The sequence below is a fragment of the Bubalus bubalis genome, chromosome 1 (assembly GCF_019923935.1).
Source record: "Bubalus bubalis isolate 160015118507 breed Murrah chromosome 1, NDDB_SH_1, whole genome shotgun sequence".
In the NCBI taxonomy this organism is placed as follows: domain Eukaryota; kingdom Metazoa; phylum Chordata; class Mammalia; order Artiodactyla; family Bovidae; genus Bubalus; species Bubalus bubalis.
In genome coordinates this window covers 68,061,468-68,079,893 of record NC_059157.1, presented here as the reverse complement: position 1 = coordinate 68,079,893, position 18,426 = coordinate 68,061,468, and the positions used below count along the sequence as shown (strand labels likewise).

Here is an 18,426-nt window from a genome sequence, read left to right as displayed (position 1 = left end):
TTTGTTATCCCTTCGCTCCCAATTACAGGCTCCATGAGAGTTTTTGAGGACTAATAATAAGATATGTTTCAAAAGCAGCATCAGTTAGTCCTGTGCTTAATGTGGGCAGCCTGTGGGCATTTTGTCAAATGCCATCCAGTAGAAGTTTTGTGATTTTTAAATTATTCTATATCCACATTATGCAGTATGGTAGCTACTAATCACATATGACTGTTGAAACTGAAAACTTGGCAAGTAAGAGCAAGGAAGTAAATTTTTAATTTCAATTAAATTTAACATCCATATCTAGACTGTCTACATTTGCGCCTAAAGGATATTCTTTCCTTAATTGTGGGGAGAATGCAGTATAAAGAAAATTGATAAAATTATTTTTCCATTCTTTAAAATAGAGATACTTAAATGTGATTAGAAGGAGAAGAGATAAAGAGAATCCTGGCATACATTTTTGCATCCAAAAGAGCTGAAGAAAATGATTTCTCATAGATTTATGAGGATTCACCTTTACATACACCATGACTCATTAGAAGTATGGTAACCGCTGAGAATCACTGGGATAAAAATGTTTAGAGCTCTTCCAGCTCTAAATTATATAATGTCTATGACTCAGAGCTAGGGTGGTCAGGAAAAATAGTTCAAGAAATAAATATATGAACCAGGGCTATGGCAAAAAAAATCAGCAAAAACAAATATATGAGGGAGAATATGAAATCACAAAGCAAATTTCATAATCATATGACAAAATAAACCATTACTGAATTGAGGTCAGTAATAAACAAGATATTTCCAGTCTGTAAAAAGGATTCTTGAGGCTGGGAGCCATATATGATTTATCTGGGTCTTTTTATGGCTTCCCTGGTGGCTCAGATGGTAAAGAATCTTCCTGCAATTCAGGAGACACAAGAGACTCAGGTTCAGTCCCTGGGTCAGGAAGATCTCCTGGAGAAGGAAATGGTTACCTATTCCAGTATTCTTGCCCAGATAATTCCATGGACAGAGGATCCTGGTGGGCTATGGTCCATGTTTTCACAAAGTCGAACACGATTGAGCAACTAACACTTTTTTTAGAGCAAATGCAATCAATGAAATGAATGAAGTTTCAAAAATTAAGGAGTCACAAGGTTGTGTTACCTGTCTTCCTGAGTGGGGCTCCAACAAGGGTCCTTCAGCCCTTCAAGCATCTGAGTTCTGGTCAGAAGCGAAGGAAGGTTTTATTCTTTGATCAGATAACGAAGAGGTGTGGGCCTGTTCTCTTGAGCACCCACTCTCCCAATAGGCTGTAGGTAGGGCTGCTTTATAAGGATCTCTCAAAGTGAGGTTCTTGTGGAGTTGGAGCAGGGGCAGCTGGGCTGCTTAGGCTCCAGATGGCAGTTCCTGGAGCAGCGTCTCTGCACGTGGCCTGCAGCTCCCATCTTGTATTTTGTGTCACGCATGGCTTCTGCACGTGGACGCCCAGCTGAGGTGTAGGCTCGGCCGTTTCCTTTCACAGGAGGAACCCTGGTCTGAAGGGCCAGATGCAAGGCTCTGCACATGGCCTCCCTGTGAGCAAATGGGAATAGACTAAGTGCTAGGGAAAATGGGGGGTGGGGGGTGGAAACAAGGTAAGACTTTATTTTATTACGGAATTCCCTGAGAACTGTTATGGCCTTTGCTAGTGACCGTTGTGCTTTGTGTGTTTTCCTAAAGGAGGGCATTTATTTGATTCCTTGGGTAATTTGATTATTTTGAACTACCCAGTCTTTTAGTTCTTACATAAGTCAGTTTATATTTTCCTTCTAGAAAAGTAGGATAACATGTTTGTATTTGTTTATAATAGTAAGTTGGAGGTGGATGCTATTAGAGATCAATGGATCTCACTTAAAAAATGGTGTAGTCTTAATGAAATGAGAACAACTGTTCTTGGATTTCCATTGTTTTTCTTGGGCACATTAAATGGTCAGTAACTTATTAGGGGAGATTGAAAAGCTGCCTTTGGAGGAGACATGGCTAGAAGCTTAACTATCATAGTGTGTTTTTTTCCTTTTTTATTCACTCTTATGGGAGCAGTATTTATTCTGTCGTATCATCAGCACCATACCTTGGAAGGCAGGAGCAGAAAATGAAAGGATTCAGCATTGCAGCAGCCATCAAGCTTAGGAGGATCCTGATCCCTTGTGAACCTCCGAGGGTTGAGCCTTTCCTCTGCTGGCCCCATAGACTGCCATATGCACTGAGCCTGTGGGTTTTAAGCTAGGGAATGTTAGAAGTGTCCCACTGAAGGCCCTGCCTACTCATTTTCCAGAGGGGCTTTTTCTCTGGGCTTTCTATTAGTCATTTATTGAGTGAAGAGAACTTGAGTGTCCCCTTGATCCTATTTATCATTGTTAGATCTAGTTCTCAATCCTGTCTCTCTTTAAATCAGTGTGGTAGGAGTTCCTTTAAACTTTTGGCATATGATTGGACTTTCACCTAATTTCTGGTATAAATATCAATTTCCTGCTTATTTTACAGTTATTTATGCGTTTTTCCTGGGCTTTCTGGGCTTCCCTTGTGGTTCAGCTGGTAAAGAATCTGCCGGCAATGTGGGAGACCTGGGTTCGATCCCCACTGGAAAGATCCCCTGGGGAAGGACATGGCAACCCACTCCAGTACTCTTGCCTGGGAATTCCACAGAGAGAGGAGCAGGACAGGCTGCAGCCATGGAATCACAGAGTTGGAGATGACTCTGCGGCTAACTTTCACTTTCACTTTCATGCATTTTTCTGGGAATTTTAAATGAGTGGGAAATTAAATAAATGAATTTCTAATATTAGCCTTAGTAAGAAATTACCAATAATTAACCTTCAGTTCAGTTCAGTTCAGTTTAGTCGCTCAGTTGTATCCGACTCTTTGCGACCCCATGAATCGCAGCACTCCAGGCCTCCCCGTCCATCACCAACTCCCGGAGTTCACTCAGACCCACGTCCATCGAGTCGGTGATGCCATCCAGCCATCTCATTGTCTGTCATCCCCTTCTCCTCCTGCCCCCAATCCCTCCCAGCATCAGAGTCTTTTCCAATGAGTCAACCCTTTGCATGAGGTGGCCAAAGTACTGGAGTTTCAGCTTTAGCATCATTCCTTCCAAAGAACACCCAGGACTGATCTCCTTTAGAATGGACTGGTTGGATCTCCTTGCAGTCCAAGGGACTCTCAAGTGTCTTCTCCAACACCACAGTTCAAAAGCATCAATTCTTCAGTATATTGAATTCAATATACAAATATTAAATGACATATACAGAAGGAAAGGGAGAATTAGGCCTTGGAAGAACAGAGAAGATGGAACAATACTCTTACCTCTGTAAATACCCATGGCCCTTCTTAGCTACTGTTACACGTGTGTGTGTGTGTGTGTGTGTGTGTGTTTGTGTGTGTGTGTTAGTCCCTCAGTTGTGTCTAACTCTTTGCGACCCCATGGGCTGTTGCTGGCTAGGCTCCTCTGTCCATGAATTCCCCAGGCAAGAATACTGGAGTGGGTAGCCATTTCCTTTTCTAGGGGATCTTCCCAACCCAGGGATTGAACCCTGGTCTCCTGCATTGCAGGCAGATTCTTTACTATTTGAGTCCTTGGAAGCCCTTATAATCAGCCTGTGTGTAGGATGTTTGTGTAGTAGGGGAGTGGACTCCACTACTAGACTGTAATCTCTTTAAGATTGAAACTATATCATTAATAAAATACTTTCATTAGATTTTCATTGATTCACCTGTGTACTCTGTATTGATGAACTTTAGATGATTTAGTAGGGGTGCCAAAGAACAGAAAGGAAGCTCAGTGCTAGAAAACTTTTTATTTATAGTTAAAAGTTATCATTGTTTGACTGTAAAGATCCTGCATGATCTACAGAACTGTAAATATTCTGCTTCTCTTTTCCCAGGCCCTGCTTCTATCTAATGTTTCTAGAAAACAGTTTTCTAACGGGGAAATTATTAACTTGATGGCAACAGATACCCAGCAGCTCATGGACTTGATGACAAACATCAATCTTCTTTGGTCAGCTCCTTTTCAAATCCTGATGGCCGTATCACTCCTTTGGCAAGAGCTGGGTCCAGCCGTGTTAGCAGGGGTGGCAGTCCTTGTGTTTGTTATACCAATGAATGCTTTAGTTGCAAATAGAATGAAAAAGCTGAAGGTAAGAAAATAATTGCCTCATGTTACCTGTGTCAAACAGAAGCTGAGTTTCCAGACTTGATACTAAACACCTAGCTAATTCTCTGAATATAGAAAATAGAGGCTTAAAATGGATACAATATGAATTAATCATTCATTTATTGAACCAGTATTGATTGAGCATCTATCTTGTCAGTCACTGTGCCAGGCACATAAAGTATAGCAGTGAAGAGAATTGACAAGTTCCAGCTCTCCTTGGGTTATTGGGGGAGAAAGGCAACAAACAAATAAATAGGTAGATAGCATAATGCCTGGTGTTAATTTGTATATGAAGAGAGATAATTAGGATAAAGTGATAGGGTAACAAAGCATTTCATTTCACAAACAAGGTCTGGAACATCCTCAGGAAAGATATGATGTATCAGCTGAGTAAGGCACCAATCCATGTGGATGTCTAAGAAAAAGATATCAAGCAAACAGAATGGTGTGTGCACAGCCGAGAGGTGGGGATATGCTTGGTCTGCCTTAAGTGGCAAGAAGGCTAGTGAGCTAAAATGTGCAAGGAGTGGCTGCGTGCAGCCAGTGGACAGTAAATGCTTAACTGAATTAATTTTAATATTCTTCTTCTACATTCCGCCAGTCATCTTACTATCAATATATTTTTGACATCTGCTATTTCCAAAACAGTGTGTACTATGCTGTACTGTAGGAATGGGGGAACAGGACCAAGACAGAGTTCACTTCTCTGAAGGAGATCACACTGTAATGGGAGAAATAGATGGTTTCCCATGTTAAAGTAACAATGATAGATGCAGATGTGTTGCTTGGGACAATTATTTTATTATTTTAAATGAATAAAGGGTAAACAACATCTTATGTATGGACATGGAAATGAATCAATCACTATTAGGAAAAAGTAAACTAGAGAAACACACACACACACACACACATATATATGTGTAAAGAATCTGCCTGCCGATGCATGAGATGCAGGAGACGCAGGTTCGATCCCTGGATTGGGAAGATGCCCTGGAGAAGGAAATGGCAACCCTCTCTAGTATTCTTGCCTGGGAAATCTCATGGACAGAAGAGCCTGGTGGGCTACAGTCAGTGGGCTTGAAAAAGTGTTGGAAACGACTTAGTGACTAAACAACAAAAATGTGTAATATGTATGCCATGCATTTATATGGTGTGTATATATATGTATATATGTGTGTGTGTGTGTGTGTGTGTATATATATGTATAATGATCCAGTTTTTAAAATGTGACTATACCTTTGCACATGGATATGATAAAAATATATATAAAGTGATATATTTATATCACTATATAGTGATAAAGATATCTAAATATAGATTTTAATGTATTTGTATGAACATAGAAATAACCTAGAGATAAAACACTAGTCTTTTAAGAGTAGTTACCTGTAAAGTGAAATTAAATGGAAGGAGGGAAGATTTTTTTTACTTATTACTTTAATACATTTAGAAGCTAAGAATTTATACCTTCTTTTACTTTCTTCTGAATTTTTCAAATAATTACCCAAAAGCCTAGTTTTTAAAGATAAGAACTAGGAAATAACATATAATTATAAAATAATTATAAATTATTAAACATATGGGTATTTAGAATAACAGATTTTTAAATGAATAATTTTAAAATATGTTTTTTAATATTCTGGATATTAAATAATTGTAAGTTAAATTTTTAGGAATGGAATTACATTATTGGGAATTTTTCTAGAGCCCTAAAACATCCAAGAGACTCCAATATTAGGTACAAGTATTCTAAATAAAAAATATGCTTTAATTACACAAACTATATAAAGGATGTTAGCTTGTAAATGTGTACTTTGTTAGAAATACAAGGACTTATTATTGCATATAACATAATTGTGGCAATATTATTGGAGAAAATCCTTAAGACCAAATGACCAAATGATAATAAGTATTATAAATAAAGTTTTACATTATAAATAGTAAGTTATATAATACTTATATAATATTTGCAAAAAAAGCTGGTATGTGTGTGTATATATATATATATATATGTGTGTGTGTATATATATATGTGATAATAGAAGTACCACAGGAATAAAGATTTACATACATATAATTGATAGAGTTTGGGGAATTTTTCCCATTTTGATTGAATATAGATATTTTTATTCCATTTATAACAAAATTTTTCTGAATAAATATTATATTTTCTACTCTTTTGGAAAGTATACAACTTGTTTTTATTTTACTGATGGCTACTTTTAAGTTTTAAAATATCTATAACTGTTATCCAACATTAACAGAATAATGTTGTATAGATGTTATAATATAGTTTTCATCAACTAAATATTATATAAAATAGAGGAAGTAGATTGCATTTTTAAAAATAGTTATGTAAATTATAGTATTAGCAACTTTTATCAAATATGCTGTCATTTTCTTTCCATTATATAGAAAAATCAAAGGAAGAACAAAGACAAACAGATAAAACTGCTCAATGAAATCTTACATGGAATTAAGGTAATAAAAAAAGGACATGCATTTAATTTATCTATTTAGAATATAGCAATAAGTTAACCAATAAATGAATCTTTTAGCATTCTCAATATCAAAATAATGAAATATGTATAATTTTGAGAGAGTAATTTAGATTTCAGATGTATAAGATTTCTTACATTGAAATAGCATTTAACTAAAGCCAAATAAAATGTAAGGTGTTTTTTTGTTGTTCTCAACCAACAACTAAACACAAATGTCTCAAAAGACACAAAATATTACTCGTTTTTAAAACAGAAACTTTGAAATGAAGCGGGCAGAGCGGCAGTAACACTGTCATCTGTGTGAAGGTAGGACATGGGGACAGTGAGGAGAGGCCATTCACTTTCTTTTGTACAGAAGAGAAGCCGTCATACAAATGTATTTTATGAAAAAGAGTGAAAGTGTTCATCGCTCAGTCATGTCCAACTCTTTGTCACCCCATGGACTAGAGCCCGCAAGGTGCCTCTGTTCATGGAATTTTCTGGGCAAGAATACTGGAGTGGGTTACCATTCCCTTCACCAAGGGATCTTCCTGACCAAGGGATCAAACCCAGGTCTCCTGCATTGCAGGCGGATTCTTTACTGTCTGAGCCACTTACCTGGCTATCTATGAAAAGTACGTTACCAATTGTTTCCTATAAAAACTACCTCCACTCCACACCACTGACATTTTCTCTGTGATAAAATGAGTGAAGCTTTATAAATTTTGCATAGAGATACCCCTCAATTTTGGAGAAGGAAATGAAAATCCATCCAGTGTTCATGCCTGGGAAATCCCATGGACAGAGGAGCCTGACAGGCTACTGTCCATGAGGTTGCAAGAGGAGGACACAACTTAAGACTAAACCACCACCACATTCCTCAATTTACAATGGCTTTGTATCCTGATATACCCATCATAAGCTGAAAATATCGTTGTCGAAAATGCATTGAATACACCTAACATACTTATTACCATAGTTTAATATATACTTACATCACTTACATTAGACTAGAGTTGGACAAAATTATCTGACACAGAGCCTATTTTATAATAAAAATGAAAGTGAAGTTGCTCAGTTGTGTCCGACTCTTTGTGACCCCATGAACTGTAGACTACCAGGGTCCTCTGTCTGTGGGATTTTTCAGGCCAGAATACTGGAGTGGGTTGTCATTTCCTTCTCCAAGGGATCTTCCCAACCCAGGGATTGAACCCGAGTCTTCTGCATTGTGGGGAGACACTTAACCATCTGAGCCACCAGGGAAAGCATTGAAAAGTTCACTAATTTATTGAATACTGTACTGAAAGTGAAAAACAGACTGGTAATATGGTTGCAGAATGGTTGGTAGTATATTGGTCATTTATCCTCTAGATTGTCTGGCTGCCCAGCACCATGGCAGAGTATTATATCACATAGAAGTAACCTGGGAAAAACATCAAAATTTGAAATTGGAAGTGCAATTTCTACTGAATGAATATTGCTTTCACACCGTCCTAAAGTTGAAAAATCCTAAATTGAATCACTGTATATCAGAGATCATCTGTGTATAATTTCAAATCCTATTGCACTTAGATTATAGCTCATCAGATTTTTCTAAAGCACAAAATTTGCAAAGTTCACCTGGAATTTCCTTCTGACATTTAAAACTCCATCGGACATTTCCATCCACCTGCAATGCGGGAGACCTGGGTTTGATCCCTGGGTTGGGAAGATCCCCTGGAGGAGGGCATGGCAACTGACTCCAGTATTCTTGCCTGGAGAATCCCCATGGACAGAGGAGCCTAGCAGGCTGTAGTCCATGGGGTCACAAAGAGATGGACACAACTGAGCAACTAAGTACAGTGCAGTTCAGTCTCTCAGTCATGTCCTACTCTCTGCAACCCCATGGACTGCCTCACTCCAAGCTTCCCTGTCCGTCACCAACTCCTGGAGCTTGCTTAAATTCATGTCCATTGAGTTGCTGATAGCATCTAACCATCTTATCCTCTATCGTCCCCTTCTCCTCCGCCCTCTATCTTTCCCAGCATCACGGTCTTTTCACATGAGTCAGTTCTTTGCATCTGGAGGCCAAAGTATTGGATTTCAGTTTCAGTGTCAGTCCTTCCAATGAATATTCAGGAGTGATTTCCTTTACCATTGACTGGTTTGACCTCCTTGCAGTCCAGTCTCAAGAGTCTTTTCCAACACCACAGTTCAAAAGCATCAATTCTTCAGCACTCAGCTTTCTTTATACACAAATAAATTATTTATCCACAGAATAAACCCATTGTATGTACATACTGATTCACCTTAGAATCAGTAAATGATATGCTGCATTGTGCTGTATAACATTTTTATAAAAATATAAATTACTGAAGTGAAAGACATTGTTAGATTGAAGATACCTTGAAAGGAGACTGATATCCATGAATAGCAACAAGATTGCCAGGAGAAATATCAATAACCTTAGATATGCAGATGACACCACCCTTATGGCAGAAAGTGAAGAGGAACTAAAAAGCTTCTTGATGCAAGTGAAAGAGGAGAGAGAAAAAGTTGGCTTAAAGCTCAGCATTCAGAAAACGAAAATCATGGCATCTGGTCCCATCACTTCATGGGAAATAGATGGGGAAACAGTGGAAACAGTGTCAGACTTTATTTTGGGGGGCTCCAAAATCACTGCAGATGGTGACTGCAGCCATGAAATTAAAAGACACTTACTCCTTGGAAGGAAAGTTATGACCAACCTAGATAGCATATTAAAAAGCAGAGCTATTACTTCACCAACAAAGGTTCGTCTAGTCAAGGCTATGTTTTTTCTAGTGGTCATGTATGGATGTGAGAGTTGGACTGTGAAGAAAGCTGAGGGCTGAAGAATTGATGTTTTGAACTGTGGTGCTGGAGAAGACTTTTTTTTTTTCATTTTCCCTTTATTTTTTTTTAATTTAAATTTATTTTAATTGGAGGCTGTGTATAGAACAGTCTTTTGGAGAAGACTCTTGAGAGTCCCTTGGACTGCAAGGAGATCTAAGCAGTCCATCCTAAAGGAGACCAGTCCTGGGTGTTCATTGGAGGGACTGATGCTGAGGCTGAAACTCCAATACTTTGGCCACCTCATGTGAAGAGTTGACTCATTGGAAAAGACCCTGATGCTGGGAGGGATTGGGGGCAGGAGGAGAAGGGGACGACAGAGGATGAGATGGCTGGATGGCATCACCGACTCGATGGACGTGAGTTTGGGTGAACTCCGGGAGTTGGTGATGGACAGGGAGGCCTGGTGTGCTGTGATTCATGGGGTGTCAAAGAGTTGGACACGACTGAGTAACTGAACTGAACTGAAATTTAACTCAGATTATTCTATAAAGTCACACATCCTCAAAGTATATGATCCAGATGCACCTTGCACCTCTTTGTGGGTTAACTGAGACCCCCAGCATCCATTAGAAAATAGTGATGTATGTTTATATGCTGTAGTTATTGATAGTCATAAAATTAAATTTGTTTTATCAGTAGGACTAAGACAATGTAGATAAATTTTCTCAAGATCTAAGCAAAGTTCAAGATTTAAAATAGCAGTCCCAGCAGTAAATACACTAGAATATTGGAAGAGGTCCAAATGGAAATTAGTTAGGATAGTTTAAAAGTGGGGGCAGTTTGCATCCGTGGTGTTTGAAAACAGGTGGCATAAAGCCTCTCTCTAACAATGGTAATGGCTTAGCATTTATCAAACATTTTCTGTATGTCACACAATGTACTTACCACTATATCTGTTTCCACATATAATTCTTATAAACCTAAAGAAAAAGATTTCTCATCTTCATTTTACAAATAAGGAAGCAAAGTATCTGAGCAGTTGAGGGTCATGCCTGAGTTCACAGAGCTGGTAAGAGATTATTAGAGATTTCCAGAGGATTCATAGACATATAGATAGATAGATTAATAGATAAACAAAGATTTATTTTAAGCAACTGGCTTAGGAGTATAGGCAGTGACATGTCTGAAATCTGTTGAGCAGGCTGGAAATTCCTGCAGGACTTGATGCAACAGCCTTGAGTCTGGAGGCAAAACTCCTTCCATCTCAGAGAACCTTAGTTTTTTCTCCTGAGGCCTTCAACTGATTAGATTGGGCTCACCCATCTAAGGGGCTTCCCAGGTGGCTCTAGTGGTAAAGAACTTGTCTGTCAATGCCAATGCAAGACACATAAGAGATGCTGGTTTGATTCCTAGGTCAGGAAGATCCCCTGGAAAAGCAAATGGAAACCCACTGCAGTATTCTTGCCTGGAAAATCCCTTAGACAGAGGAGCCTGGCAGGCTGAAGTCCACAGGGTCACAAACAGTTGAATACAACTTAGGCAACATAGCTTGTTACCACCCATTTAATGAAGGGCAATCTTTATTTAAAGTTTATTAAAAGGTGAATCATATCTAAAAATTACCATCACAGTAACATCTACTGGTATTTGATCAAATAACTGGGCAACATAACCTAGCCAAATTTACACATAAAACTAACCATCACAAAAAACTAAGATCATGGCATCTGATCCAATCAGTTTATGGCAAATAGATGGGAAAACAATGGAAACAGTGACAGATTTTATTTTCTTGGGCTCCAGAATCACTATGGTCAGTGACTGCAGCCAGGAAATTAAAAGATGCTTGTCCCTTGGAAAGAAAACTATGATAAATCTAGACAGCATATTAAAAAGTAGAGACATCATTTTACTGGCAAAGGTCCATATAGTCAAAGGCATGGTTTTTACAGTAGTCATGTACGAATGTGAGAGTTGGACCATAAAGAAAGCTAAGTACTGAAGAATTAATGCTTTTGAACTGTGATGTTGGAGAAGACTCTTGAGAGTTCCTTGGAAAGCAAGGAGATCAAACCAGTCAATCCTAAAGGAAATCAACCCTGATTCCAATATTCATTGGAAAGACTGATGCTGAAGCTGAAGCTCCAATACTTTGGCCATCTGATGCGAAGAACTGACTCATTTGAAAAGACCCTGATGCTGGGAAAGATTGAAGGCTGGAGGAGAAGGGGATGACAGAGGATGAAATGGTTGGATTGCTTTATCAAGTCAATGGATAAAAGCTTGAGCAAACTCCAGGAGACAGTGAAGGACAATGAAGCCTGGTGTGCTACTGTCCATGGTCTCAAAGAGTTGGGTGTGACTGAGCGAATGAACAACAACATAAGAGACCTGGAATTTGAATGTCGGTCTGTCTATTTCTAAGAAGTATGTGGTAAGCCATGCATGATTCTACTTCTCCATGTTTTCCATCTCAGAAAATAGTTTGCAATCTCAAAATACCTGTAACCTTTCGGAAAATGGCTTGACATCCCAAGACATAAGTTTTCAAGAAATTGGGAGGTCGGGGGAGAAGCTTAACTATTAAAAGATGTGAAAAGAATAGAATTGAGAGTTGGAGCAGTGGAAAAATTGTCAGGATTAAACTAGACAGAGGGCCTCCCTGGTGGCTCAGACATGTCCATAATGCATCCATGGACAAAGAGTCAAACATACCTGAGTGACTCTCACTTTAACTTTCAAGCTAGACAGAAACTGCTATGGAGCTCATGCCAGGAGCTGGGATGTTGTCAAAGTCTGGCTCAGGAATAAGCTAGTAGTGGGTAAGAGAGACATGAGTAGGGAAATGGTGATTTCTTCCTCCCACTCACCCTAGAAAAACACCACAGGAAATATTTTGACTCAGTTGAAAACAGGAGTGATTTACTTCATGGGTACCGTTTTCACCTTCACAGTTACGAGTGTGTGTGTTACAGTGTGTGTATTTGTACGTGTGCATGTTTTTTTATTCCTTCTATGATATTGATTGTCATCATCTGACTTCTTTACAGATTCTCAAACTTTATGCATGGGAACCCTCCTATAAAAAGAAGATTATTGAAATTCGAGAACAGGAATTGGAAGTTCAAAAATCAGCTGGGTATCTTGCTGTATTTTCCATGCTAACTTTAACTTGTATTCCATTCTTGGTGAGTGTGTATATTATTTCCTGTTTTGATTTTCAAATTTGATTTGCATATTCACCTTCAAATTCCCTGGAATTAAGGTTTCCAAAGTGAAGTCTTCTATATCTAAATTTAAATTTTCAAAAAATGCAGTCATTAATCTGTAGAGGTGAGAGAATGAAAGTTTTAAAGATGGGGAAAATTTTTTGGTGCATTTTCATTGGTCTATATTTTTTGTATTTAATAAGATTTTACATCTTTGTAAATTTTTCATAGATTGAACACATGCCATCCTCAATCTTAAAAAATATAATCTATATTTCAGCGTTCCTTTTCAGCTCGATTATTTTTCTTGATTAATCCCTTTTAAGCAAGACTGAAAGGCACACTACGTAGAGTTGGAAAGGGACGTTACATTTATTGAGCGTTTCTACTGTGTATCAGACAAGTTATATGCATTTTATTTCTTTCTTGCAATAATAAGGTATTACTTTTCTCATTTCACAAGAGGAAATGGAAATAGTTTAGAAATATCCTCAAAGTTATAGAACTAGTATTTGTAGGTGAATTGATACGAATTGAAGTCTCTTTCTTTCTGTCACTTCATGCAAATATTGGGAATCTCATGCTATTTAAAGAGTATAAATTGCCTTGAGATATTGAAGCAGTGGCTGGAAGCCAAAGGATAGGAAAACTATGTATAACTGAAGGATCGATTTTAACCACTCTCAGTAGTGATGGGATCAGGAAACATTCTATATGTCTCCCCTGTTGTTAATTTAAAATATTATTATTTTTTATTTAAACAAACATGTGGATATTATGAAAGTAAAAGCAATATTTACATTTGGAATACTTTAGTAAAAATAGCCAGGAAGCATTTGCTTAAGACAGTCTTATGTACATGATAAATAGTCAATACAGTCTCATGCATAAATGAATTTTTCTGCCTTTTCTAAATGAAACTTATGCAAGTAAATATAAATCTTACTAATCATGATTTATTTATATCTTCTTCAGTTAATATTAAGACACAGAGAAAGTAAAATTTCTGCATATGAGACAATAGGTATGCATGCATCACTGGAAAAAATTTACATAAAACTCCATTTTGAAGGAAAAAATGAACTGTTGTATGTTTTAAATGGGGATAAGTACTTTAGCGAAAATGTGCCATGTCAAAGAAGGGCACTGGACCACGTGTTCGTAGGATGTCATTATCTAAGATACTTAATTGTATGATCTGTACTAAACATTTATTTCATATTCTTCAGCAATATTACTAAATAGTACCAAATTTTGGTAAACAACAACAACAAAGGTTATTGAAGATTTCTTTCCTAATTTTGAGTCTGTATTAATAATTGCACATTGAAGAAAATTACATGTCTGCTTTTAAGGTGTCCCTGGCAACATTTGGTGTCTATTTCTTACTGGATGAAGAAAACATTTTAACAGCCACTAAAGTGTTCACGTCTATGTCTTTGTTTAATATCTTGAGGCTTCCTCTGTTTGATTTACCGATGGTGATCTCAGCTGTGGTCCAGGTACATCCAAATTATCCTTAAACTGAGAATCATTCCTCTACTGAAATCTTTAGTTTTGCATATTTCATTTCTTAATCTTTTTTTTTTACTTTTGTTTTTTGTAGTTGTTTTATGCTGCTTTCAAAATTTCCCTAAATTAATGAGCAATAGAGAATATAATCGGAGAAGGCAATGGCACCCCACTCCAGTACTCTTGCCTGGAAAATCCCATGGACGGAGGATCCTGGTAGGCTGCTGTCCATGGGGTCGCTAAGAGTCAGACATGACTGAACGACTTCACTTTCACTTTTCACTTTCATGCACTGGAGAAGGAAATGGCAAGCCACTCCAGTGTTCTTGCCTGGAGAATCCCAGGGACGGGGGAGCCTGGTGGGCTGCTGTCTATGGGGTCACACAGAGTCGGACACGACTGAAGTGACTTAGCAGCAGCAGCAGCAGAGAGTATGATAGAATGAAAAGAATCATGTCTTCTTTGCCTGTGCTTTTCATCTATAAAAATGACTTTTAAGCATTTCAACATGTGACATTGTTTTCTTTGCTAAGTGTTAGTTCTCTTGTTTAGCTTTTTAAAATTTGGTGTTTGACACTATGCCATTAAAGGGTTTATTTTCTGTTTTCAATTGAAAAATTTTAAGTAAGTGATTTGTACAGTACTAGGTCTGAATTTTCCTAGCGTTCAGCAAAACTTCATCTGTGCTGAAAGAATTAACTAGGGAGAAAAGTGCGCTGATAATATCAGTCTGCCAACCAACCTTGTATGAGGTATCTGGTTTAGCCTGTTTTTATTGTAATCTCCAATGACTGAAGCCTCTTTAGATGGTATGATGAGTAGAAGGCAGCTAAAACCATAGGAAATCCAAAGAAGTGAGTTCTTTGATCCCTTTACCCCTGCTGCTGCTGCTAAGTCACTTCAGTCGTGTCCAACTCTGTGCGACCCCATAGACGGCAGCCCACCAGGCCCTGCCGTCCCTGGGATTCTCCAGGCAAGAACACTGGAGTGGGTTGCCATTTCCTTCTCCAATGCACAAAAGTGAAAAGTGAAAGTGAAGTCGCTCAGTCGTGTCTGACTCTTAGCAACCTCATGGACTGCAGCCTACCAGGCTCCTCAGTCCATGGGATTTTCTAGGCAAAAGTACTGGAGTGGGGTGCCATTGCCTTTACCCCTAGATTTTCTCAATTAAAATTTTTCAATATCAAGTTTGGATATTCACCCATCAAAACTTTTTCAAGTCTGGTTTCATAAACAAAGTGAATTTTTGCTTATTGGAACTAGCTCTTGGATCTAAGAACTTTTCCTTTTAATTTATATAAATTGAGATATAGAAATTATATCTGAATGAAGAGTAACATAATTCTATAATAAATAGCACTTAAGCTATTTTTGTTCCATAATACTGTTTTTATATTCTTTTGCTAATAATCACCAGCAGAGGGCATAGAAGTACTATTGATGCTTTTAACACATTTCACAGCACACTTCTCTTAAAAAAAAAATTCTTAGAATAATAGTTCTGTTTTGCTCTTGAAATTATATTCTAGCTAAAGGTCTGGTATCCCAGAGTGTTTTCCAGTTCCTAGTGGTTTGCTACTACTGGCACTAAACAAATGAGAACAATTGTCAAAAAAAAGAAAAGAAAAAAAACCAACCTTGCATACTGATATGACACACTTGGTAAACAAAATCACAGCTTTTAATTATATCTTATCCATTAACAGTAGACATATCCTAACAGAAAGCGAATAAAAATGTCCTAGAGGTTTCATGCAAGTCAGTATCAGGGGAAAAATGATTCTATTTATCCTATCTGTAGCAAAACATTTATAGCTATTCTATTAGTTAAATGTTACCATTGCCAAAACTGCTATTTTGTTTATGCTCACAAGCAGATTTCATTCAACCAACCTGAAGTCGCTCTTAAAAACTAATTATTCTATGATTGTTAATTAATCAGTTATGTTTTTGCTAGAATGTTAAGAATTTTTGGTTTCTAACTTCTCATGTTTTCCTGCATATATATATTTGTTGTTATTTTTGAGTCTTGAAACTTCTTTTTCTTTATCGATGGACTTATTTATAAACATTAAAACAATGCAAATCATGCTTGCTGAATATTTATATCAATATCTCCAGTTTACATCAAAAACTTTAAAATGTAAAATGTTTTTTAGTTTAACTTCTTCTTGAAACCCAAAAATTCCATCTGCATTTATTTTGATAGACAAGAATATCACTGGTTCATTTGGAAGACTTTCTCAACACTGAGGAACTTCTTCCACATAGTATTGAAGCAAACTACATAGGAGGTTAGCAGTTCTTTTTTGTGTTTAATATTTATTTGACTTCTGGGCTGAAGACAATTGATTCTAGGATACATTTCTGTATTTATTTTTCTTCCTAGATCATGCCATTGGTTTTACAAATGCTTCCTTTTCCTGGGATAAAACAGGGATTCCAGTATTAAAAGAGTAAGTCGTGATTTGGGGAAAATTAAAAACAGAACAAAAAAATTAGCATAGATTCTATGACGCTTCATGTGTTTATTTTTTAGAGGTTTTAAGCAGAATATGAATTTATTGGAATTTATAAGATTTTTTTAAAAACCTCTCACTGCATCTTTCATCTTTATGATTGTTTTACAATCTTTTTTACCCCCGTTCATTTCCTCTATTTTCTTTGCAGCATTTACTGCTTGCATTTGGAAAGGTTGGGTGTTGGTAGAATAATGTAGGACAATGTGAATAGCAGCAATTTCAAGGATGATGCCCTGTATATAGTGACTTGTGATACAGTGACTTTTCTGGGAATATACATTAAAAACAATTATAACAGAACTTCCTATATCATCTCTTTCCTTATTTGTTGTGCAGCTTGAACATAAAGATTCCAGAAGGAGCTTTAGTGGCTGTTGTAGGGCAAGTTGGGTCTGGAAAATCATCTGTGCTTTCTGCAATTCTGGGGGAAATGGAGAAACTAAAAGGAATAGTCCAAAGAAAGGTAAAGTCAACAATGCATTCTTTGCACATCTCCTAGTGTAATGGACCACAGCCAGCACATCGTTAGTGTCAATAAGAATTTATCAAGTTGAATTGAAGAACGAAGTATTTAATGAGCATTTCTAGTTTGTAACAAACATTTAAATTTCCACAGAAATTGATTAGCTATGGATGGATTAGTCAGAGCATTCTGTCCTCCATATACTTCAGCAAATCATTTAGGAATGCTTATGTTAATTGTTTGATGATATTAACTAAATTGCAACCAATTATGGAGAAACGAATGTAGTTTATAATATAATTTGATTAGGTTTCTAATCATCATTCATTGCAATGTTTCCTAAGTAATTACGGCCATTCCATTTCTAAGAAATGGTGTAGTTGCTCACAAGAAGGATCTCTGACCTAGGAAAACCTCAGGAAAATAATAATTATTAATAGCTTACATTTAAATTTCAGCTTTTGGACTATGGAGAGGTCTACTTCCAGCCATTTGTTCTATTCTTAAAGGTCAATAGGAATAAGAATTCAACAAGTTCTTCATCAGCTATTTCTTTTTTGAAGTACTAGGCTACCAATGAATTTTTCCTTAGACCTAACTACCTAAGAAGGTAAAATATTACCTAATCACTCCTTCTCACTTCTGACAAGATGGAGAGGCTCTATGGATATGAAACTAGTGTCTTCACAGTTTTTTTTTTTCTCTAAGAAAAATCAACTCCAGATCTTTTTATTTTTGTTCATGATATATCATTTCCTTGTGTCTATATTTATTCTCCTCTGGAGAAGGAAATCTCAGCCCCCTCCAGTATTCTCGCCTTGAAAATCCCATGGACAGAGGAACCTGGTGGGCTACATTCCATGGGGTCGCAAAGAGTCAGACACAATTGAGCAACTAAGCATGTCTTTATATCTTTCCTGATTCTAGGTCTTTAGTGATTAATTGGTAAAGAATCCACTTACAATGTGGGAGTCCTGGGTTCCATCCCTGAGTTGGGAAGATCCCCTAGAGAAGGGAATGGCAACCTGCTCCAGTATTCTGGCCTGGAGAATTCCATGGGCTGTGTAGTGCATGGGGTCCCAAGAGTCAGACACAACTGAGCGACTTCCAAGTTCAAGTTCAATTTCATGTCTTTATATCTTTCCTGATTCCAGGTTTTTAGTGTTTAATTTTTTATTTATTTTTCTCTCAAGGATACAGTTTCTTAGTTTGGAATCAAGCATTTCAAGGACTTTTTCTGACAAGATTACACTTAATAAATACCACTACTTTTACTTAAAATATACTA

At 37.2% G+C, this 18,426-nt stretch overlaps 1 protein-coding gene across 3 annotated transcripts in view; it reads left to right on the top strand.

Annotated features, from left to right (window-relative positions):
• Positions 1 to 18,426, top strand: part of LOC102392421 (multidrug resistance-associated protein 1) — a 98,875-nt gene that overhangs the window by 25,705 nt on the left and 54,744 nt on the right. For 2 of the 3 annotated variants that reach the window (XM_025282350.3, XM_025282357.3), the window contains 7 exons: positions 3,888 to 4,142; positions 6,575 to 6,640; positions 12,483 to 12,620; positions 13,997 to 14,143; positions 16,363 to 16,447; positions 16,543 to 16,609; positions 17,012 to 17,138. In XM_025282350.3, the coding sequence (XP_025138135.2) occupies positions 3,888 to 4,142; positions 6,575 to 6,640; positions 12,483 to 12,620; positions 13,997 to 14,143; positions 16,363 to 16,447; positions 16,543 to 16,609; positions 17,012 to 17,138 (885 nt within the window). The remainder of the gene's footprint in view (positions 1 to 3,887; positions 4,143 to 6,574; positions 6,641 to 12,482; positions 12,621 to 13,996; positions 14,144 to 16,362; positions 16,448 to 16,542; positions 16,610 to 17,011; positions 17,139 to 18,426) is intronic. The other variant, XM_025282361.3, reaches the window with a different exon arrangement.